Here is a 25,578-nt window from a genome sequence, read left to right as displayed (position 1 = left end):
TTAAGAACGAGATCCCTCTTAAGACAAAGGGCCATTTGTCTGTGGAATCATTTTTCTCTCAGGGCCATTTGTCTGTGGAATCATTTTATCCAGGAAGCAGTGGAGACTGCGTCATTGAATTTATTCAGGGCTGAGCTCGACAAGGGAGTCTCCGGTGCAGACAGAAAGTGGAGTTGAGACTACAACCAGATCAGCCATGATCTTATTGAATGGTAGAACAGGTATGAAGGGTTGATTGCCTACTCCTGCTGCTATGTTCCTATGTAAGATTGCACAAAGCCTGGGCAAGCCTCTGCAAATAGCCACAAACATTGGAAGTTGGTTCCCACTGGCACTTTGGTTCTCACTGGCACTTTGGTTCTGGCAAGAACAGACCTAATAGCTTCAATTTTGCTCATTTTGAACTGAAGTATCAAAATCCTGTGACTGGGGTGACCGGTTGGGACTCTGAATCAGTTTAAATGCATCATAAACTTAAAACTCTTGAACTATTATTTCTATCTCTTCCTAAAAATAAATTCATTTAGTATCCAATTACGTTTATAATAATATTGCTGATTCATTTTATTGTCCTAGAAGTTGAAAAATGAAATGGTTTAAAAGTAAGTGTAGGTCAGATGCAGGATTCAAAATCCTGATATAAGATTTTAAATTTCATCAACAAGGTTGTTGTTTGCTTTTGAAATAATCATTCCATTAAATAAAGTTCTTTGTGAAATGGATATGTACATTTAAGTACTGTACCATAGCATGCAGCCCTCTTGTCTGGAACACAAAGCACAATAAAACATTAAATCAGTAATTCTGGAAATAGTGTTTCAAAACATGACCTACAGGTTGCCATAAACATTATAATTTTGTTAATTTTATTGACTACAGTAAGATATAAAAATGAAGTACAGGCAGTCCTCGACCTTGCAATGTTTGAGTTATGACGGACGGCACTTACATCATATATAAATTGGCACCCCGTTTTGACTTTACAATGCTGGTTTTGACTTTACATTGTCACGTCAGCATTTTCATATGTGGGCATTGACGTCATGTACTGTCCACCTGCATGACTAGACAGATAGAACTGTCTTTATTAGGTTGGAAGCAGTGTTTTATTCTGTTAAAACCTTTTTGGCACAATTTTAATGTGTTTATTCCATTATGTTGTATTAATACCCACTCAGCCTTGTAGGCGTTCAAGGTTAAACAGGCAACTGACAGTGATCGAATTACTTCATTATATCCCACACACTAACCAAGGAGCTTGAGTTAAGGCTACAGATATTGACAATTGCCTCAGCGTCTTCACAGGATAAGAGCTGAGAGCATTTTACACCGCCGGGCACCCCATGAGTGATTTCCGGCCTTGGTTCAGGAATGAATCCCTCATTTATACTATTATTCCTATGGGGAAATTGGTTATGACTTATGAACTTTCGACTTACAAACCATGTTGTGTCGTAAGTCCGAGGACTATCAGTATGCAGTGCTATAATAATAATAATAGTTTTATTCTGCCTCTTGTAGCATTACCATTTAACAGGGACCAAAGCTGAAGATCAATCCAGCTATCAGTGCAGCATTCCTCGATTATGTCACTGTACCATAATGACTTATTCCTGTTGAGTCAATTTGACATTAATGTCTAATTTGGATGCAACAACCGGTGTCTCTGATTTGAGCCTTTGTCAGTCTCTTTAACCTAGCCGCTTGGGGCGTAGATTCCTGTGCATTAGCTACCTATCTATGTATTTCAGGAATGGTGATATTTCCCATTCTGTTACTTGACACCTTCATATTTTCTTCATCTTCCTGACTGCAATTCTAAAAGCCTTAACAACTGGTGTAAGTGACGGTTGAAGATTGTAAGGTTTCGGGTAGGGAGAGGAACACAATGTCAAACCTTGTTATCTAGACTGGTTAGGGGCTGGTTTAGCACACTGGGCTAAGCCGCTGGCTTTTAAAGCAGACCAAGGCAGGCCAGCAGCACGGTTCAATTCCCGTACCAGCCTCCCCGAACAGCGCCGGAATGTGGCGACTAGGGGCTTTTCACAGTAACTTCATTGAAGCCTACTTGTGACAATAAGCGATTTCCATTTCATTTTCATTAGACTCGGCATAGGGAAAACATTATCTAAATACTTTTTAATCTCGTTTACTTATATACTTAAAAATATACACAACCTTATGTCAATTTTACATTATACATTAATTTTCACATTGTTCATGACATCAACCAATTCATTACAACCAGCATGTGTATAAAAGTCTACATTTTTAAAAAAATCCTAATTTGTGGATGAAACTGCTAGTCCAGATTCTTTCTCCACTCAAAATTACTGAAAAATAAATCATCATCTTCTTTGGTGATCACTCACTAATGACCATGATTGTCCACTGAAGAAACATCGTGTTACTGGTCATGAGTTCTGTGGATTCGTCAAGAGTTCTGTGGGTTCTTGCAAGACTGATGAGCCAGATCCTGGAGCTGCATCTTCAAGGTGGGATGGGTCCTTGGTCTCTAGATCGCAATTCCTTTTTCTAGACGTCCTCTTGCCATCGGATATGCTCGAAGAATTGTGTCCATTCAATAAGGAGGTTCCTCCAAATAGATCTTTTCTGAGCAAGAGTCTCCCAGACATTCACGTCTATGTTAATTTCCTGAGGTTAGGCTTCAAGGTGTCTTTGAAACACTTCCGTTGCCTTCCTGTTCTTCGGAAGCCTTCCATGCTCTTGGCAAACAAGATTTGCTTTGGCGGGCGGAACTCTGATATCCTAAGCACATGGCTAGCCCAGCAGAGTTGGTTTTGGATGATCATGTCTTTGATGCTGGTGCTCCTGGCTCCTTCAAGGACACTGATTTTAGTACGCATGTGCTCCTAACTAATGTAAAGAATCCCTCTTCAACAGTGTTGATGGTACCTCTCCAGGCCCTTGAAGTGGTGTCTGTATGTAGTTTTTAAAAAATTCATTTACGAGATGTGGGCGTCGCTGGTTAGACCAGCATTTATTGCCCATCCAAGTTGCCCTTCAGAAGGTGGCGGTGAGTTGCCTTCTTGAACCGCTGCAGTCCTATATTTCTAAGTCAGGTTGGTGAGTGACTTGGAGGGGACCTCCAGGTTGTGAAGTTCCCAGGTATCTGCTGCTCTTGTCCTTCTAGATGGCAGTAGTCGTGGGGTTGGAAGGTGCTGTCTAAGAAACTTTGGTGAGCTACTGCAATGCATCTTGTAGACAGTACAAACGGCAGCCACTGTTTGTCGGTGGTGGAGGGTTTGAATGTTTGTGGAAGGGGGGGCAATCAAGCGGACTGCTTTGTCCTGAATGGTGCTGAGCTTCTTGAGTGTTGTTGGAGCTGCACTCATCCAGGCATATGGGGAATATTCCATTACATCCTGACTTGTGCCTTGTGGATGGTGGGCAGGCTTTGGGGCATGGGCGTCAGTAGGTCAGTTAATGCCTGTAGGACTCCGAGCCTTTGACCTGCCCTGGTAACCACAGTATTAATATGGCTAGGCCAGTTCAGTTTCTGATTAATGGTAACCCCTAGGATGTTGATTGGGGGGAATTCAGTGGTGGTAATGGTTTGAATGTCAAGGGGTGGTGGTTATATCCTTTCTTGTAGGAAGATGATGGTCATGGCCTGGCACTTGTGTGGAACGAATGTAACTTGCCGCTTGTCAGCCCAAGCCTGGCTATTGTCCAGATCTTTCTGCATTTGGACATGGACTGCTTCATTATCTGAGGAGTCGCGAATGTGCTGAACATTGTGCAGTCATCCGCAAACATCCCCACTTCTAACCTTATGATGGAAGGGAGGTCATCGATGAAGCAGCTGAAGATGGTTGGACCTAGGACACTACCCTGAGGAACTCCTGCATTGATGACCTGCTGGGATGATTGACCTCCAACCACCACGACCATCATCCTTTGTGCCAGATATGACTCCAACCAATGGAGAGCTTTCCCCCTGATTCTGCATTGACTTCAGTTTAGCTAGGGCTCCTGGATGTCATACTCGGTCAAATGCTGCCTTGATGTCAAGGGCAGTCATTTTCACCTCACCTCACCTCTGGCATTCAGCTCTTTTGTCCATGTTTGAACCAAGGCTGTAATAAGGTCAGGAGCTGAATGACCTTGGCGGAACCCAAACTGAACATCCGTGAGCAGGTTATTGCTGAGTAAGTGCTGCTTCATAGCACTGTTGATGACTCCTTCCGTCACTGTTGATGACTCCTTCCGTCACTTTGCTGATGATGGAGAGTAGACTGATGGGGTGGTAATTGACTGGGTAGGATTTGTCCTGTTTCTTGTGTACAGGACACAACTGGGCAATTTTCCACGTTGTCGGGTAGATGCCAGTGTTGTAGCTTTACTGGAACAGCTTGGCTAGGGGTGTGGTCAGTTCTGGAGCACAAGTCTTCAGAACTATTGCCTGGATATTGTCAGGCTCCATAGCCGTTGCAGAATCCAGTGTCTTCGGCTATTTCTTGATATCACGTGGAATGAATAATATTGGCTGAAGACTGACATCTGATGCTGTGACCTCCGGAGGAGACCGAGATGGATCACCTACTCAGTACTTCTGTCTGAAGATTGTTGTGAATGCCTCAGCCTTGTCGTTTGCACGTATGTACTGGGCTTCTCCATCGTTGAGGATGGGGATATTTGTTGAATCTCCTCCTCCAATGAATTGTTTAATTGTCCACCACCATTCACGGTCAGATGTGGCAGGGCTATATGGCTTAGATCTGATGTGTTTGTTAAGCAATTGCTCAGCTCTGCTATTGTATTCTGGAGTATTATGTTCAGTTTTGGTCTCCTTACCTGAGAAAGGACGTACTGGCGCTGGAGTACTGGACGTACTGGGTGTGCAGAGGAGATTCACTAGGTTAATCCCAGAGCTGAAGGGGTTGGATTACGAGGAGAGGTTGAGTAGACTGGGACAGTACTCGTTGGAATTTAGAAGGATGCAGGGAGATCTTATAGAAACATATAAAATTATGAAGGGAATAGATAGGATAGATGCGGGCAGGTTGTTTCCACTGGCGGGTGAAAGCAGAACTAGGGGGCATAGCCTCAAAATAAGGGGAAGTAGATTTAGGACTGAGTTTAGGAGGAACTTCTTCACCCAAAGGGTTGTGAATCTATGGAATTCCTTGCTCAGTGAAGCAGTTGAGGCTCCTTCATTAAATGTTTTTAAGATAAAGATAGATAGTTTTTTGAAGAATAAAGGGATTAAGGGTTATGGTGTTCGGGCTGGAAAGTGGAGCTGAGTCCACAAAAGATCAGCCATGATCTCATTGAATGGCGGAGCAGGCTCGAGAGGCCAGATGGCCTACTCCTGCTCCTAGTTCGTATGTTCTTATTACTTGCTGCTTATGCTGTTTGACACACAAGGAGTCCTGTGTTGTAGCTTCACCTCATTTTTAGGGGTGCCTGATTTTACTCCCGGCATGCTCTCCTGGACCCATTACCTAGCTTGGTGGTAATGGTAGAGTGGGGGATATGCCGGGCCATGAGGTTGCAGATTGTGGTTGAATAAAATTCTCCTGCTGATAGCCCACAGTGTCTCATGGATGCCCAGTCTTGAGTTGGTAGATCTGTGTGAATCCTATCCCATTTAGCACTGAGGTGGTGCCGCACAACACGATGGAGGGTATCCTCAATGTGAAGATGAGACTTTGTCTCCACAAGGACTGTGCGGTGGTCACTTCTACCGATACTATCATGGACAGATGCATCTGCAGCAGGCAAATTGGTGAGGATGAGATTAAGCATGTTTTCCCCTCTTGTTGGTTCCCTCACCACCTGTTGCAGTCCCAGTCTAGCAGCTATGTCCTTTAGGACACAGCCAGCTCGGTCTATGGTGGTACTACCGAGCCACTCTTGTTGATGGACATTTGAAGTCTCCCACCCAGAGCATATTCTGTGCCTTTGCCACCCCCAGTGCTTCCTCCAAGTGGTGTTCAACTTGGAGTACTGATTCATCAGCTGATGTTGGCAGTACATCAGCTGATGTTGGTGGTAATCAGCAGGCAGTTTCCTTGCCCATGTATAACCTGAAGCCATGTGGTCCGGAGTTGATGTTGAGTATTCCCCAGGGCAACTCCCTCCTGACTGTATACCACTGTGCCCGCCACCTCTGCTGGGTCTGTCCTGCCGGTGAGACAGGACATACCCAGGAATGGGAACAGTGGTGTCTGGGACATTGTAAGGTAGGATTCTGTGAGTATGACTATGGCAGGCTGCTGCTTAATTAGTCTGTGAATCAGCTCTCTCAGATATTAGTAAGGAGGACTTTGAAGGGTCGACGGGGCTGTGTTTGCCATTGTCATTGCCCGTGCCTTGTTCGATGCCGGGTGGTCCGTCCAGTTTCATTCCTCTTTTGTGTTTTTGTAGCGGTTGAATACAACTAAGTGGCTTGCTAGGCCATTTCAGAGGGCATAGAAGAGTCAACCACATTGCTGAGGGCCAGACCAGATAAGAGTGGCAGATTTCCTTCCCTAATGGACATTAATAATAATCTTTATTGTCACAAGTAGGCTTACATTAACACTGCAATGAAGTTACTGTGAAAAGCCCCCAGTCGCCACATTCCGGCGCCTGTTCGAGTACATGGAGCGAGAATTCAGAATGTCCAAATTACCTAACAGCATGTCTTTCGGGACTTGTGGGAGGAAGAACTTCTTCTCTCAGAGAGTTGTGAACTTCTCTACCACAGAAAGCTATTGGGGCTAGTTAGTTGGATATATTCAAGAGGGAGCTGGGTGTGGCCCTTGTGGCTAAATGGATAAAGGGCATTAGATGACTACTTGAATAGCAACTATGTGTATAGGCGGCACGGTGACACGGTGATTAGCCCTGTTGAATGCCACGATTGAACCTGTCTCCACCTTGCATCCAAGCAGTACATTCCAGACCAGTACCACTCATTGCGTGAAAAAGTTTCTCTCACAATGCATTTTCTTTGTTTATAAATCATTTTAAATCTGTGCCCTCTTGTTCTCGATCATTTAACAAGCAGTAACAGAAACTATCTACTCTGTCCAACCCCCTCATTATGTGGAGATGCCGGCGTTGAGCTGGGTGGGCACAGTAAGAAACCTTACAACAACAGGTTAAAGTCCAACAGGTTTGTTTGGAGTCACTAGCTTTCACAGCACAGCTCCTTCATCAGAAGAGAATGAGGAATTCAAAAAGTTGGAACATAGTATATGGTGCTGGTTTTTCGAACAGGGGAACTCTGAGTTTGTGGCACCTGAGAGAAGGGGTGGGACTCAGTTCGATTGGTTGGCTGGTGGCCCATGAATTGGCCAAAAGGCTGCATTCTGCTTGATAATAGGTGGTGATTGGATCTTTCCTGAGTGGAATGATTTTCAGAGACCTAAGGAAAGCAGTTTTGAATCCTGGACACTCGGGGGGGGGGGGGGGGGGGGGGGGTGGGGGAGGAGGAAAGAGAGGGTTCTCCCTCTCCCTCTCCCTCTTATATTTTTCTTTCAGTATCATTTTCATACCCCTCTCCTCCCCCCGTGTTTGTCTGTCGTGTGTGTATGGAGTGTGTGTGTGTAGGGGGGGGAGATAAGTTAACGGGGGGGGGGTTAGGAATTAGTTAATAGTTGACCAGTTGATTTATTGCATATTTCATTACTGTTGTTATAAATTAAAAGTAATTTTGTTTAAATTTACAAACCTGTGACTGTAAGTATTGGGCAGCCAAGGGCCAAAGATTTCGGGTATTTTTCTAAGAATGAGTGGTTAATTCAATTGTGTTACGAATCTGTGTCAAGGGGGACTGGAATTGACCATGCCCTAGCCCAGGGTATAACACCATGCATCTTCTGTCTTTGGCCTTCTAGAAGGTAGAGGTTGCGGGTTTGGAATTGTGCCACGGGTTCTTTAATGTGCACACAAATAAGTCCAATTTTGATTTAATATCTTATATTAATCTAAAATTACAGCACATCCTAAGTACTGCATTGAAGTCTCTTACATGGTGAAATCATGCCTTGGGAGTTGAATCCACATCGATCCCTATTATTTATTGGTCTTTTTAAGAAAAATATCTGTCTGTTATGTATCATAGAAAACATCCCTGCTGGTGAAGCATCACGTGATCTGTCGTGACATCAGCAGACTGTGTTTGCGCGCTTCAGTTCTCCATCTTCGATTGTGTGAGCAACATCCTTAAATAAAACCTCATCATGTTTTGTAAGAATACAGAGTGTGGACACCTCCATACCTTTACTCTTTATAACTAGACCCTTCTTAATCTTTAACGTCCAGGCCACTTGGGCTTGCTGACAGCAGTTCAGAAGTGATCACATGTCTCCCTTCATTCCTCCATTTTACCCTTAATTAAAGACACAGTCCTGAAACATGACAATGTTATAAAACCTTGCATTTATAGCACCTCTTCTGTAAAAGATTGAAAGTCATCACCAAATGATTTTTCAAAAAAACTGTCAAAATATAATAGTGTGACAGTCTAACACAAACTTACTACAGACAGTAGAAGTCATATTCTCGCCTGTGCTGTCATATTTTGGCCATTAAACAGTCCATCTTGGCAACATCACAATGTTTAACTCGTATAAGCCCAAATGCATATAACCATTGGGGATCTAAGTCCACTTTATGTAGATATTTAAAGTTCTTCCTCTCATAAATGAGAATTTGTTTATGCTGCTGGTCATGTTGCCTGCCTTGATGTGTTGTGGTACATTTCACAACATGTACTTGCTTTTGGTTAAAAGATTGCCTGATCAATTCAGTCAGAGTACCTTTGTCAAGACCGTTGCTTGGAAACAATCCCTGTGATTTTCAAATTGAATTAGATGTAAAGTGCAAATCAAGATTAAATTCTCTGTCACAACTATTTTCATGCAGCTTCAGTATGCCTTTTGTTAATCTTTAGAATCAGTCTGTGAACCATTTGGTCCAGATTCTAATGCCTGATCTCGGTTCTCTCTTATGATTACAGTTTCTTGTTGTCCAGATGGAAATAAGAATTCTTGGCTAGCCAAACAGCCTTCTCCAGTTTAAATGTACGATTATAGTTATCTTTTATTGCTTTAAGAATTTTATCAAAGTCGGGCGGCATGGTGGCGCAGTTGTTCGCACTGCTGCCTATGGCGCTGAGGAACCAGGTTCGATCCCGGCCCTGGGTCACTGTTTGTATGGAGTTTGCACATTCTCCCCGTGTCAACCCAAAGATGTGCATGGTGGGTGGATTGGCCTCGCTAAATTGCCCCTTAATTGGAAAATAATAATTGGGTACTCTAAATTTAAAAAAAAAAAGAATCTTATCAAAGTCATGTTGATGATCAATAAACAAAAATCCTGATACTGCTTTTTAGTCAGAACCCGGATTCTTTTTAATTCTTTTCCCCAATTAGCAGGACATTTGCTCAACTCCTCTCTCACAAGAGCAATGAATTCATCCTTCTGAAGTTTTAATTTAAGCTCCAAAACTCGTACCTCTCCTCATAGTCCCACAATATCAGCATTAGTTACAGCCAAGTCATTTCATTTTAAAAAAAAACTCCCTTTTGTTTCTCCATTAAACTGAAATGTTTAAAAGCTAGTTATCTGTGGGTTAGGGTCTGCAGACAAGTTTTGTTCAGACAGAGCCAAGTTGTTTCAGTCTTCTCTAACTCTTTGTTGTCAGTCTTTGTTGCCAGTCTGCGGTTTCAATTTTTAAAACTCAGAATTCTGAGCTTTTGACTTTGGGTACCTCTTGAGTCAGACTCTTGTTATTTACAATAGATTCAGAGACGAGGCATATATTTTCTCCAAGTCCATTGATCTTTTACAACTTAAGGAATTTAGGCAGAATATGGGCCCCAGATAGATATCGTTAATAGGTAATTTAGACACCACCCCCAGAACAATAGAACCGCTGACTAAAGTACAGTTCAAATTCACTCTACACAATGGAACAGGTAAACAATTTGCACCAATGTCAGGTATCAATGCACTTTTCTTTAGCAAACTGGGGTAAAATTCACATTCTTTGTTAACAACAGGTTTGAACTGACTCCATATCTTACTGATCATCTTCACTCCTTTATCAGACAAAAATTGAGTTACTTAACCTTCAAATATAAAACTCCTGTATATTTTATGTTCTAGTTTGCACCCACTGGAAATAAATTAGATGTATCGATTTGTCATAAACCTCACCTAATATTCCAGCATTTTCCGGGGAATGATGATTCTCAGGGTTTTATATTCGTTTGAATCAATATTTATGGATTTTGTATCTTAATTATCTTTTAAATAGAGCCCAGTTTGAGTTTTTGCCTGCTGAGTGAGACAATTAAACAGTTAAAAGCAGGTTGAGAACAGGAAAGAGGCAGCTTGTGAAAAATCGCTCTCCTTGATAAGCTAATGACCTTAAAGGTGCAGAAATGTTTAGGTTTAAGCAACTACATCTGCCTTAATTACACTATGTACAATTCAAGGCCTCTCTACCAGTCTTAAAGGAAAAAGCAAGTTTTGATCAGCAACTTGAACTCTGCATGACACCTTATCTTTGTATTTGTTAAACAAGAACCATGTATTTTAATTGGGGTTTAGTCTATCAACCTACTTCAATGTGTGACGATTGGAGTATTTTAGAAATATTGGCTTCTAAATATTGGGACAAGTTAAGAGTTAAAAATTTGGGGGTTTAATGTGTTTGGCTGCAATGGTCAAGTTTTTAAAAAGGATTTTGTTTCCTTCCTAGTAAATAGCAGGTGAAATTGCTCAGAAGAACTTGGATTGACTGGGAAAGTCCCTGGAGAGTTGATGTGCTTTTCAGCCTGCAGAGATAATGGGAGTTTCTAAATGTCATTTGCGGTGGGTTTTGCTGGGAGTTTCCTGCTGGGCGGCGAGTTCTCCACTACTACCTAACCACAGTCACTTTTTTGGGCCCTGGGGAGTTTCCCTCTGTTTAGCCCACACTTAATATTGTTTCTTTGTTTAAGAAGGGCAGCAAGGGTAATCCAGAAAATTACAGGCCGGTGAGCCTTGCGTCAGTGGTAGGGAAGTGATTGGAGAGGATTCTTCAAGACAGGGTTTACCCCCATTTGGAAGCAAGTGGATGTATTAGCGAGAGGCACCATGGTTTTGTGAAGTGGAGGTCATGTCTCACTAACTTGACTGAGTTTTTTGAGGAAGTGACGATGATGATTAATGAAGGTAGGGCAATGGATGTTGTCCACATGGACTTCAGTAAGGCCTCTGACAAGTTGCTGCCTTTAACTGTTGGATTGTCTCACTCAGCTGGCAGAAACCCAAACTGGACTCTATTTAAAAAGTAGTTCAGATAAAAAATCCGTAAGACCTCATGGGAGACTGATACAGAAGGTGAAGTTGCATGGGATCAGAGGTGAGCTGGCAAGATGGATACAGAACTGACTCGGTCATAGAAGACAGAGGGTAGCAGTGGAAGGGTGCTTTTCTGAATGGAGGGCTGTGACTAGTGGTGTTGTGCAGAGATCAGTGCTAGGACCTTTGCTGTTTGTCGAATATATAAATGATTTGGAGGAAAATGTAACTGGTTGATTAGTAAGTTTGCGAATGGCAAAAGTTGGTGGAATTGTGGATAGCGATGAGGACTGTCAGACAATACAGCACTTTATAGATCGGTTAGAGACTTGGGCGGAGAGATGGCAGATGGAGTTTAATCCGGCCAAATGTGAGGTAATGCATTTTGGAAGGTCTAATGCAGGTGGGAAATATACATTAAATGGCAGAACCCTGAAGAGTATTGACGGGCAGAGGGATCTGGCTGTACAGGTCCACATGTCACTGAAAGTGGCAAAGCAGGTGGAGAAGGTGGCATGCTTGCCTTCATCGGATGGGGCATTTGAGTATAAAGATTGGCAAGTCATGCTGCAGCTGCATTGAACATTAATTAGGCCACACTTGGAATACAATGTTCAATTCTGGTTGCCACACTACCAGAAAGATGAAGAGGATTTGGAGAGGGTACAGAAGAGGTTTACCAGGATGTTGCCTGGCTTGAAGGGCAGTAGCTATGAGGAGAGGTTGGATAAACTCATTTTGTTCTCACTGGAACAACGGAGGTTGAGGGGCGACCTAATAGAAGTCTACAAAATTATGAGGAGCATGGACAGAGTGGATAATCAGAAGCTTTTTCCCAGGATGGAAGAATCAATTACTAGAGAAATTGTTTAAGGTGTGAGGGGCAAAGTTTGGAGGAGATGGGCGAAGGACATTTTTACACCGAGGATAATGGGTGCCTGGAACTTGTTGCCGGAGGAGGTGGTGGAAGCAGATACGACAGTGACATTTAAGGTGTATCTTGACAAATACATGAATAGGACAGGAATTGAGAGATACAGACCTGGAAGTGTAAAAGGTTTTAGGTTAGACGGGCATGGTCGGCGCAGGCTTGGAGGGCCAAAGGGCCCGTTCTTGTGCTATACTTTACTTTGTTCTTTGAATTATTTTCATCACTGGGAGGCTGAACACGCCAGAGGAGGCAATGGCGTAGTGGTATTGTCACTGGAGTAGTAATCCAGAGATCTAGTCATTCTCTGAGGCTCCAGATTCGAATCCTGCCATGGCAGATGGTGAAATTTGAATTCCATAAAAATAAAATTAGAATTAGAAAATTTAAAGATGATCATGAGACAATTGTCTATTGTTGTGAAAACTCATCTGGCTCACAAATGTCTTTTAGGGAAGGGAATCTGTCATCCTTCTGGCCTGCATGTGACTCCAGATCCACAGCAATGTGGTTGACCCTCGAGTGCCCTCAGGCATCATAGTAATAGGCAGAAGAAGGCCATTTGGCCCATCGGGTCTGCACCAGCCTTTGGAAAGAACACTCTACTTAAGCCCAAGTTCCCACCTATCCCCGTAATCCAGTAACCCCAACTAACCTTTTGGACACTAAGGGACAATTTAGCATGACCAATCCACCTAACCTGCACATCTTTGGACTGTGGACGGAAACCGGAGCACCCGGAGGAAACCCACGCAGACACTGGGAGAAGTGCAAACTCCACACAGACAATCACCCGAGGCAGGAATTGAACCCGGGTCCCTGGAGCTGTGAGGTAGCAATACTAACTACTGTACCACCATGCCACTCCTGCATGCTGGCCAAGCCAGTGACACCCACCGCACATGAACAAATAAGAGATTAATAACTCTCTGGCCAGACCGGCTCCTCGGAGATCGGGGTGGAATTTTGAAAAGGTGCCCCAATCTCTAAGTGAGCTTGAAAGTCCTCCACACCACCCCACCCACGGGCAATGTCACCGCCACATACATGGGCATTACCCCACACCCTGCTATGGGGTCTCTAAAGACCCCCCTTCACTCTTCAGGCCCCAGCACGCCCTCTTACAAGTCCCCCCCTTTCCAAGTCACCCCACCCTTCACCCCCAACCTCACAGAGACCCCTACTTACCTACCCGGCACCCCCCCACCCTTTATTGCCCCCTCCACCCTCTTCATGGGCATGGCCCTCCTCAGACAGTGGCACCTGGCTCCCTGGCACTGCCACCCTGGGAGTGTTCCTGCTGACTTTGCAGTGCCACTAGGGCACCTTGGAAGTGCCAGGGTAGCAGTGCCAAGGTGCCATGTGCCAGGGGATAGGTCGGGGGCCACCCTGCCCTATCCCTGACCACCCAGGGGCCTGTGATGGCCCGGAACTGCCCGTTTGCCATTCTGCCTGATCCATGTTTGTGTGAACTAGTACTGAACGACGCCTAGCTGAGACCTCCCTGTGGAGGTTGGTAGATCCCAGGGGGCTAGTAGATCGCAGGTAAGTATGCCTAAGTAGATATAAAAGCTACTTGCGGCAGTCTGGTCCTGCCCATTGTGGGCAGGATTCTTGTCACAACGTCTCGTGGGATTTGGTAGATTCCACGAGGTGTCGTGGTCGCTGGGAAGCCTACGGGAGGCCTCACCCAGCATCTACTGGTCATGTTGCACTCGTTCGTGTGTAATGAGGCCGGTAGAACACGCCCAATGTATTTTTCAGCTTGTGGAGATTAGATCATTGCTGGGTAGAGCTCAGAAAGGCAGAGGCAGTAAGTTTGGAGAAGCTTTGAGAGAGAGAGAGAGAGGAACTGAGTTATGATGTGTCCGACTCTGTCCACGATTCTTTCCAAGTAGGATGGTTTAAAAAAAAAAGAGTAATAATATTTTAAAGCAGAGCATTCCTACCTGAAGACAAGGAAGAGGCTTTAACAACCTAGTTGAAGCAGCTATTTGAAGACATTCAGCCAGAGACTGAAGGGGTTCCAACCAGAGTCAAATTTGTTTTATAAAGCAAGTATTATTCTATGCCCTGCTAATTTTAAGATGGATTAAGAGCTTTATGTTTATTTTCCTGTTATGGAAAATTGTATAGTTGTGTTAAGAGGTAATTGTAAGCTGTTCTTTTTGGGTGTGAAGTTAAAGGTTTAATATAGTATTCATAATACAGTTTTGTTTGAGAAGTACCAAAGTCCTATTTCTTCATGCAATCACTCCTGGAGTGAACAATTTTTCCGCACAGCGGGGTTTCGGTCCAGTATCCGAGCCACTGTCGTGTCTGGTCTGGGATCATAATAAATGTATTAACCATATCTGGGATATAGAACATTGATATTTTAAAAATACATTATTTCCTAACATCCTGCTAGGAATCGCTACTAACACCTCTTATTTTTTTTTTTAGTATCCATGGGAATAGGTTAACTTGTTCATGTGAGTTGTTTGTAAGCCTGTACTATTGATGAGGGGATGTATCTTTGTTTATATAACTGGAATTTCTGTCTAAGAAGTATTACTTGTTCACAATGGAATGTAGTGTCTGGGAAATAGAAAGGTGATGGACGTTTATTTCCGCCTACATGACCCATATGGCAGAAGTTATGGAGGTGGGGTGACATCAATCTTAACCAATGTAAAGGGTTAAATTGAACTATATCCTAATACAGGGACTGTTGAAAATAAGGATAAAAGTTGAGAACTTGGAATCTTTCTTGGCACATGTTCACCATTGCTTCTGTGGTGTAATTCTTCTGAGACATAGTTCAACATCACTTCAGATGCAGAAGAAGAAAGAAATTGCCTGTGCTGTGAGAACTCGAGGGAACCAAGCTCTGGGGGATAAAAAAACTTCCACGTTGTCTTCACTGCTTTTCTTTACTATATCTACCACCATACTTAATTCACAAATACTGGTTGTTCGTACCTTGTAGATCATGGCACAACTAGAACCCCTATTTTTGTAAATTACAAATTCGGAACTTGGATATTTTAATTCAAGGTATTTATATCTCAAACCCCACCAAACTGTTACATCAGCAATCACATGGCAAAAGTAACATGTTGGTCATCTCGAATCAAACCTATCTCCCACACTATCATTTTTACTAATTTGAGAAACATCTGTCTTTTCTATAATCACTGTCCTGGTAATTAGTGTCCTCATTATTACTTCTGTTATATCTCTAGTTTCTGTTTGGGTTTGCTGCCACCTATGTGTTTGTGTGATGGTTCATAACTATCTGCCAGAACAGTAGCGCCAATATTTTATAGTCTTCTAGTTGAGACTTTACTCCAAAAGCGATGCTTTAAAAACTTTTCCATTGACAGCATCTCTGCAAGGTTTACAATCATTTTCAAGTTTCACGGCTGTATGTCATCTATCAAAAAACATTTATTTTTCTCTAGAAAATTTCAAAATGTCTGATTCTGTCTCTTTCTCTCAGATTTCTAAACTTGTTACTGTAAGCTCCTGGAACTAACTCATGTGCATTAAGCATAGCAGTCTGAATTTAATTTTAATCTGCACAATTGTAACGTGCATCTAAACCCACAACATCTACGACCTAGCAGAACGAGGGCCGCATACGCATGGGAACACCACCACCTGAAAGTATCTCTCCAAGTTACATATTATCCTGACTTAGAAATATATCACCGTCCTTCTACTGTCTCTGGGTGTACATGCACTACATGGACTGCAGTAGTTCAAGAAGGTGGCTTACCATCACCGTGTTGAGGACAATGAAGGATAGGCAACAAATGCTGGCCTAGCCAGTCAATGTATCAACCCATTTTTTTAATTAGAGAGGGAATCTTTAAAAAAAAATTTTTTTTTTAAATTCTCCTCCATTTTCACATTTTCTCCCACACTTACATCCATCAACAATAAACAATAATCAGCAAGATATGTCAGTCCCCATAATAACAACAATCCCATCTACCCACCAACCCCCAAACCTCAACCCGCATGTTTACATAAACAAATGACAAAAATAAATTAGGGATTACCCGTAGTCACCCTTAATCTTACACAGCTCCCAACCCCCCACCCCCCCACCCCAGGCCTCCAGCTCCTCCCGTCCACTGCCTCTTGTAAAACTCCTCCCCCTACCCTCGGTTCCTTCCCCCCCCCCCCCCCAACTTTCCACCCCGGCTAGACCACTCGGACCCTGTTCTGCCAGGCTCTGATGGCCGCAGCCCCTCCCCCCACCTCACTCCCGTTCACTGGCCGGCACACCGACCGGCCAGCGTGGAGGCCCCCGCCCGGGTCCCTTTCCCACTTGTCCGGCCCCAGGAAAGCCCAAAGATCCCCTTGTAGCACACAAACCCCGCCTATCCACCTACACCCCAAAGAACTCTCATTTCGAGGGAAAGTACCGTCCCTTCCCTCGTCCAAATATATACCACCTTGGCTCCTTTAATCTCTACACCCGTGCGCAGTGATACAAAAAAGAAGAAAATACAGTCATGAGGTTACATCGGCACATGGCCATTCCTCAGTTTGTCAGTTCTGCCACAGTCCTTCTGCTTTCGCAAACTCCTCCGCTGCTTCTGCCGTTCCAAAATAAAAGTCCCTGAGCTTGTAAGTCACCCTCAGCTTCGCTGGATATACAATGCCGCACCGCACCTTGCTAATGTACAGTGCCCTCTTCACCGGGTTGAAGGCAGCCCGCCTCCTTGCCAGCTCCACCGTAAAGTCCTGGTATACACGTATACCAGCTCCAGCCCACTGCACCACCCGCTTCTGCTTGGCCCAGCTCAGGACCTTCTCCTTCACCCTGTACTTACGGAAGCACAGAGTCACTGCCCTTGGCGGCTCACTCGCCTTTGGTACAGGCCTCCGCGACCGATGAGCCCGATCCAGTTCATATCGGGAGGGGTCCTCCCCCTCCCCCAGTAGTTTTGCCAGCATCGCGGCAAAATACTCAGTCGGCTTTGGTCCTTCAGCTTCTTCGGGCATCCCCACAATCCTCCAGTTCTGTCGCCTGGATCTATTTTCCAGGTCTTCCATTTTTCCTCGCAGATCCTTGTTAGTATCCATCACCTTCCGCATCTCTTTCCCCATCGAGGCAAGTTGATCACCGTTTTTCCTGGTGACCCCGCGGTGACCTTTCCACTCCCCGACGGACCTCCAGCTGGTTTTTTTTCGGCCGTTTTTCTGCTCACCCTCGACATTTTTCTTTGGGTTTTTTTCCCTCCTGTGTCTTCTCAGTGCCTCCGCCGTGTCTTCTCCCTTCTTCTGCCGCCTCCGCGGACCCTGGGACCGGGCTTAAAGCCCTGAAATTGCCATTCCCGAGCGGGGGCTCTCCATTGTGCGGCCGCCTCCCGCCCGCCGTCACCGGAAGTCAGAGAGGGAATCTTTTAATATCCAGTGTGTAACATCATTAATATATTGAGTAAACTATATGCAGTGATTAGGATGATGATAAATCTACATGGCTCAAGTATCCATTTTCTATCAATGTGGGCTCATGCTTGTGTGTTTTTTCTTCTATAGGCTAAGGAGCTTGATGAGAGCATTGAAGAAATGTTAATCAGACTCGATGAATTTTGTGCAATGCTTGACATGGTAAGTATTACTTTATTTTTAAACCAGTCATGGTGGTAATGGAATAGCCAATTTGTACATTGCCTATTTTTAGAAAGGATAAATTATATTCTTGTACATGAGAGAGTATTTGGTTGTGCTGCCCGGAAATTCACATGAGCTTTTACCACATGGACTGCCACAGTTCCAGACAGTGGCTTACGACCACCTTCTTGAGGACAATTGGAGATGGTCAATGTTCATGTCACAAGAATGAATAACAATGGAGGAGCTTCGCATTGTATTGTCTTTTCAGCAGGTTTTGCTGACATTCTAAATAGAAATTCATAGAATTTACAGTGCAGAAGGACAAGGCTTGATGAGTACCCACTTATATTGCTGAGTTTTGGATAAGGTGTACTAGTATTTTTATTAGAATGTAGAGAATGAACTTCTCAGCCAATCATTTGCACCCAGAAAATTATAGCATTCTAGCTTGTGTGTGACCTCTTGTTTGATGTGAATAATAAATTAAGCTGATTGATCGGATATAGATTTTTGGAACTTAGAAATGTAGATATTTTTCCATTGGGGTTGTTATACCTTAAACCCCACCAAATTGTTATACCAGCAATCTGCTTTTACATGCTCCATCTTAAGATAAAATAAAGTAATGGTCCCCTCAATCATACTTCTTTTTTGTTTGTTACCTAGAGAAATATCTATATTTTCAGTTCTGCCCCCCCCCCCCCCCCCATGGTAATAAGTGTCATAACATAAGAACTAGGAGCAGAAGTAGGCCATCTGGCCTCTCGAGCCTGCTCCGCCATTCAATGAGATCATGGCTGATCTTTTGTGGACTCAGCTCCACTTTCCGGCCCGAACACCATAACTCTTAATCCCTTTATTCTTCAAAAAACTATCTATCTTTATCTTAAAAACATTTAAAGAAGGAGCCTCAACTGTTTCACTGGGCAAGGAATTCCATAGATTCACAATCCTTTGGGTGAAGAAATTCCTCCTAAGCTGAGTCCTAATCTACTTCCCCTTATTTTGATGGTATGCCCCCTAGTTCTGCTTTCACCCGCCAGTGGAAACAACCTGCCCGCATCTATCCTATCTATTCCCTTCATAATTTTATATGTTTCTATAAGATCTCCCTGCATCCTTCTAAATTCCAACGAGTACAGTCCCAGTCTACTCAACCTTTCCTCATAATCCAACCCCTTCAACTCTGGGATTAACCTAGTGAATCACCTCTGCACACCCTCCAGCGCCAGTACGTCCTTTCTCAGGTAAGGAGACCAAAACTGAACACACTACTCCAGGTGTGGCCTCACTAACCCCTTATACAATTGCAGCATAACCTCCCTAGTCTTAAATTCTATCCCTCTAGCAATGAAGGACAAAACTCCATTTGCTTTCTTAATCACCTGTTGCACCTGTAAACCAACTTTTTGCGCCTCATGCATTAGCACACCCAGGTCTCTCTGCACAGCAGCATGTTTTAATATTTTATCATTTAAATAATCCCTTTTGCTGTTATTCCTACCAAAATGGATAATCTCACATTTGTCAACATTGTATTCCATCTGCCAGATACTAGCCCATTCACTTAACCTTTCCAAATCCCTCTGCAGAATTCTGGTATCCTCTGCACTTTTTGCTTTGCCTCTCATCTTAGTGTCATCTGCAAACTTGGACACATTGCACTTGGTCCCGAACTCCAAATCATCTTTGTAAATTGCGAACAATTGTGGGCCCAACACTGATCCTTGAGGGACACCACTAGCTACTGATTGCCAACCAGAGACACACCCATTAATCCCCACTCTTTGCTCTCTATTAATTAACCAATCCTCTATCCATGCTACTACTTTCCCCTTAATGCCATGCATCTTTATCTAATGCAGCAACCTTTTGTGTGGCACCTTGTCAAAAGCTTTCTGGAAATTCAGATATACCACATTCATTGGCTCCCCGTTATCTACCGCACTGGTAATGTCCTCAAAAAATTCCACTAAATTAGTTAGGCACGACCTGCCCTTTATGAACCCATGCTGCGTCTGCCCAATGGGACAATTTCCATCTAGATGCCTCGCTATTTATTCCTTGATGATAGATTCCAGCATCTTCCCTACTACCGAAGTTAAGCTAACTGGCTTATAATTACCTTCTTTCTGCCAACCTCCTTTTTTAAACAGTGGTGTCTCGTTTGCTCATTTCCAATCCGCCGGGACCACCCCAGAGTCTAGTGAATTTTGGTAAATTATCACTAGTGCATTTGCAATTTCCCTAGCCATCTCTTTTAGCACTCTGGGATGCATTCCATCAGGGCCAGGAGACTTGTCTACCTTTAGCCCCATTAGCTTGCCCATCACTACCTCCTTAGTGATAACAATCATCTCAAGGTCCTCACCTGTCATAGCCTCATTTCCATCAGTCACTGGCATGTTATTTGTGTCTTCCACTGTGAAGACCGACCCAAAAAAACCTGTTCAGTTCCTCAGCCATTTCCTCATCTCCCATTATTAAATCTCCCTTCTCATCCTCTAAAGGACCAATATTTACCTTAGCCACTCTTTTTTGTTTTATATATTTGTAGAAACTTTTACTATCTGTTTTTATATTCTAAGCAAGTTTACTCTCATAATCTATCTTACTCTTCTTTATAGCTTTTTTAGTAGCTTTCTGTTGCCCCCTAAATATTTCCCAGTCCTCTAGTCTCCCACTAATCTTTGCCACTTTGTGTGCTTTTTCCTTCAATTTGATACTCTCCCTTATTTCCTTAGATATCCACGGTCGATTTTCCCTCTTTCTACCGTACTTCCTTTTTGTTGGTATAAACCTAGATAATGCCTAGATAATTTTCCAGTGACAGATCTAGGAGAAAAAAAATAATGATAATTTTACCTGTTCAGGTTTAATAATAATCTTTATTAGTGTCACAAATAAGCTTAATTAACACCGCAATGAAGTTACTGTGAAAATCCCCTTGTCGCCAATTTCACAGTAAGTTAATTTGAGTGTTAATTAATAAAATGGCAAGAGTTGGTTGTTTTGTTACCTGTCTGGTAGGTAACATCTGCTACTCTAACCTTGGTTAGTGATGAGGTATTCTGAATCCCGATGAAGAAGATTCAAACTCTTCCAGTAGTAACAAAAGGTTTATTGAGTAACATCAACAATATTTACATGAGTTCTTTACTTTAACTTTGATACTAATGATAAGGTTAACAAGATCTAACTATGGTAACTATACGTAACTCCACTGGCTATCTAAACTAGTCTGCTGTTGCTTTGATCACCGTGCACCCAAGAGAGAGACTCAATATGCGCTGTAATGTTCTATGTTCTATGGCTGCCTTTTATACCCCTGTTGGTCCGGCCCTCTGGTGATCATGCGGTGCCACTGATTACACATTAACCCCTTGTGTACATGCACATATAGAGATCACCACATCCCCCTTTTTTTCGTGTTACATATTTTCTGTATGTTGGAAAGAAAATTGAACAAACATAATGGATGCAGTTTGCAAATGCATTACATAAAATCAATGAGTAAGTCCGTCACATGTTACTACATTTAGTAGTACAGTACAGCACAGAACAGGCCCTTCGGCCCTCGATGTTGTGCCAAGCCTTGTCCGAAACCAAGATCAAGCTATAGAACATAGAACAGTACAGTATTGTTTTGCTTGCGTGAAATAGGTAGACAAATTATGAGTCCAGTCTTAATAAAAAAACATTTTTTGTGAGTCCATACTTTGAGTTTGTTCGGTCGAGATGCTTTCTTCTTCTGTTGTTGAAGTGATGATGTTGATGTTGTTATTTCTTTGTGAACGTTGTCAGTGTTCCTGTGTTTGAGTAGCCAAGAAGTCATCAATGAGGTATTTGAATGGTCGAATCACTTTGTTGTCTGATTTATGCTTTTTTTTTTCTATGCTTGTGGTATTGATTCGGTGTTACATCTTTGTTGTCTGACCTGGACTTTTTCCTGTGTTTGTGGTGTTGATTCTGTATGTCATCTTTGTTGACAGCTGGTTTGCTTGTTTTTTGTGGAGCAAATGTGAATTCGTGAGATTTGTTGCTATGCCATGGCATGTTCTAACTCTTGCCATCGTTTTGCAGTGTGCTGTGGCATTGTCCTTCATGTGCAGAGTTGTACCATGCTGTACAGGTCGTTGTTTCATTGTTGTCGTTTTCGTTGTCGTTTTCGTTGTCATTCTTGTTGTTGTTTTCGTCATGCTTGTTGTTTCTGTCTTCCACAGTCGAATGTCCAGTCTTCTCTTTTTCTTTTCTTTTTTTGTCTAACCTAATCTAACTAGTTCTGTTAAAGCCACTCAACTGATACCATGTTTTGTTACCTGTCTGGTAGGTAACATGTGCTACTCAAACCTTGGTTAGTGATGAGGTATTCTGAATCCCGATGAAGAAGATTCGAACTCTTCCAGTAGTAACAAAAGGTTTATTGAGTAACTACAACAATATTCACATGAGTTCTTTACTTTAACTTTGATACTAATGATAAGGTTAACAAGATCTAACTATGGTAACTATACGTAACTCCACTGGCTATCTAAACTAGTCTGCTGTTGCTTTGATCACAGTGCACCCAAGAGAGAGAGAGAGCCCCAATGTGGCTGCCTTTTATACCCCTGTTGGTCCAGTCCTCTAGTGATCATGTGGTACCACTGATTACACATTAACCCCTTGGGTACATGCACATATAGAGATCACCACATTGGTCTTACTAGTTTTCAGGAACAAAGCATAAAATCTGGATCGTGTTGCCTTCTGGGAGAGGATGCCATAATGTGTTCTATTATTATTAGAAGTAGGGTTAGTTAGAAATATGCTGGGCTTATATTTGTCTAGCAAGGGCTGCTCAGCGCTTGATATAATTGGGATATGAAGTTGAATAAAGGAGGTGAATGGAGAAATAAGACTCCGATGAACAATGGCCCAGACTTTGTGGTTGTAATGACAGTCAAACTGTCAGCTCTTTACATCATTACAACTATGAAACTAACACCAACTTCTGGCATCTTCACGTGCGGCCTTAAATTTGCAAATCCAGAAGTTGCTGTCCGTTGTTTTGCCCCCTCCTCCACAGGAATCATTGTTGAAATTCACACAGATGTAACTCTAAAATCACTGATTTCTATGCAGTTCCACTTTTTACACTATTAGCCTCACTGTAAAAATCCTTGATGAAGTTACAGTCTGAGGTGCAACTGGGTTTTAATGGCATTCTATGTCATAATTATTGCACAACCACACTGTCCCTGAAAAATGAACCTTATATTTATGTAATGTCACATTTCTCCAATTTGATAATTTTGTAGATTTAAAAAAAATATTTTTTGGTTTAATTAATATTTCAGCTTTACCTTAATCCCAAGTCTATGTTGTAATCTATATTTTGCTTCTGTAAAATGATTAGAAAGTGAAGGATATTCCATGTTTTTTACTTCCTGTTTTTGGCTGCTTTGCCTGCTTGATGACATCACTGCTGGACTCCAGAGGTCCCCAAGGGCTGGAGCCAAAATGAACACTGGAAAAGGTGAAATCCATCCTGCAGTAACCACAGCTTTCTTTAAGATCAGTGGCAAGTGCTGTCATTTTGCCACAGATCACAAAATCCAGGCCAATGCATCTATTGATACCGAAACAATGGGGGGAGACTTCCCACATGTATAGGTGCAGTCAATGACTGATCAAACAAGGGCCATTCTTGCATCAGCAAAACTCACAATGGCATTGAATATTAATGGTCCAAGCTCCTGTTTCCTGGGCATTAATGATGGAAAACGGGGTGAAAAGGAACAGAACTTCAGAATGCATATAAATTCCATACAATTTCAAAGAACACTATGTATTTGTCCATTGCAAAGCTGCAGTTGTGCTCTTAACTCAGTCCTCTGCTGTAGCGACCATTCTTGTACCATCTTCAACTTCCTTATGTCTCAGGATGTAGCATTCCAGCTACAGTCTAACCAAAATGTTGTGGTTGTAGCATGACGTTTTCGTTATTTGTTGGACCCAGTAGGCGACGCCGGAAAAGGCCTCTTCAGTTATTTGTTGATTGCTGATGGAAAGTGGTTAGATCAAATTTACGAATATATCTGGATCTCTTTGAACTTCAGCTGTAATGATTTATGGAGTATGAATAGCATTTGTTTTTCTTCTCTTTAGAACAAACACTCAAATCAGTTACATGTTTACTTATTTGCAGATTTTATTTAATAACTCCTTTTATAGATTGTGGCGAGTCTCATTGGTTTGACTTTTCTCCTCTTTCTGCTAAAGAAATTGGTACCATCGAGGAGGACAAGTCGTACAATATTAATATCGGCAAGAAAATTGTAAAAAGATCCATTTACTTTGCACCTACTGATTCTTCAAATCGGAAATGCACCAGCAGCGAGTGCGTAGCTGTACCTGGCACCCATCTGGTCGAGTCAGGAGTTAATGATGTTTCAACAAAGTAATGCCTTAAAAATATTCGGATTGGCTGAAATCATTGCGTACAGTACCTAAAGTATTCTGTTTCTTATAGATTCGAAATGATTCTTCACAAATTCTCAATGAAAATGTTCCAAAAATGAAGATCAAGGCCCTGGAAATGAAGAAGGTGTATGCAAAGATAGATAAGATGGAGGTTTGCAACTTTTTAAAGGGCATTTGCTGCAACTTAATTAAATTACATTTTTTGAATCTCTGATATCTAAATGTAAAATGGTGCAATAACCTCTTGAGCTGTGGCATGAATCCTACACAGATTAGTTTTTTAAGTCCTTGCATAGTGTTCTTGGATGAATCGGTACACTCTACTAAGGTGCTTCAATGTACTATTTGGTCACCTCTTTGGATAGCAGATGGTGTGACTCAGTTACAAAGTAGTATTGTGGAAATTTCTGTGGTTTACTCTTGGTTCAAGGAGCATTCAAATTTGTTGAAGAGAAATCTTGAAAGTTGACGAGGAGTTAAAGACACAGGACAAGGTAGTTTCTAGAACGGGAGAGGGGAAGGTATCGGAAATCTATAAAGAACATATGGAGTGGGAGGAAACCCAGATAGGTGAGCTAAAGCATAAATGGGAAGATGAGCTGGGAAAGGAGTTAGAGGCGGGTCGCTGGGAGGATGCCCTGAGCAGAGTTAACGCAACCTCATCATGTGCCAGGCTCAGCCTGATACAATTCAAGGTGGTTCACGAGGCACACATGACGATGGCCTGGATGAGCAGGTTTTTTGGGGTGGAGGACAGGTGTGTGAGGTGTGCAGGAGGGCCCGCAAATCATGTCCACATGTGTTGGGCATATCCGAAGCTTGGGGGATTCTGGCAGGAATTTGCGGATGTCACGTCCATGGTGCTAAAAATGAGGGTGGCGCCGAGTCCAGAGGTGGCGATTTTTGGAGTGTCAGAAGACCCAGGAGTCCAGGGGGCGAGAGAGCTGACGTTTTGGCCTTTGCACCTTGGTAGCCCGGAGGCAGAGAGCGTGGAGGGACTCGAAGCCCCGAAATCAGGGCTATGGGTAGCGACACGGCTGGGTTTCTCAGGCTTGAGAAAATTATGTTTGCCCTGAGAGGATCAACATTAGGGTTCGTTCGGAGGTGGCAGGCGTTTATTGACTTCTTCGGAGAACACTAAACTGTAAGCAGTTACAATAAGGGGGGGGCGCAGTAGGGGGAATTAGGCTATTTTTGTCTCGCTTAGGCGGGAACAGTGGGAGATGGAGGGGTGTGTTACACACTGAATTATGTTTACAGTT

General features: G+C 42.9%; 1 protein-coding gene across 1 annotated transcript in view; it reads left to right on the top strand.

Annotated features, from left to right (window-relative positions):
- The window catches only part of LOC140428353 (uncharacterized), a 58,525-nt gene that overhangs the window by 20,335 nt on the left and 12,612 nt on the right, over positions 1 to 25,578 (top strand). The window contains exons 2-3 of the mRNA XM_072514733.1: positions 17,774 to 17,845; positions 24,366 to 24,467. Of these exons, the coding sequence (XP_072370834.1) occupies positions 17,774 to 17,845; positions 24,366 to 24,467 (174 nt within the window). The remainder of the gene's footprint in view (positions 1 to 17,773; positions 17,846 to 24,365; positions 24,468 to 25,578) is intronic.

This window comes from Scyliorhinus torazame, chromosome 8 (genome assembly GCF_047496885.1).
Source record: "Scyliorhinus torazame isolate Kashiwa2021f chromosome 8, sScyTor2.1, whole genome shotgun sequence".
NCBI classification, from domain to species: domain Eukaryota; kingdom Metazoa; phylum Chordata; class Chondrichthyes; order Carcharhiniformes; family Scyliorhinidae; genus Scyliorhinus; species Scyliorhinus torazame.
This window is presented reverse-complemented; position numbering and strand designations above follow the sequence as displayed.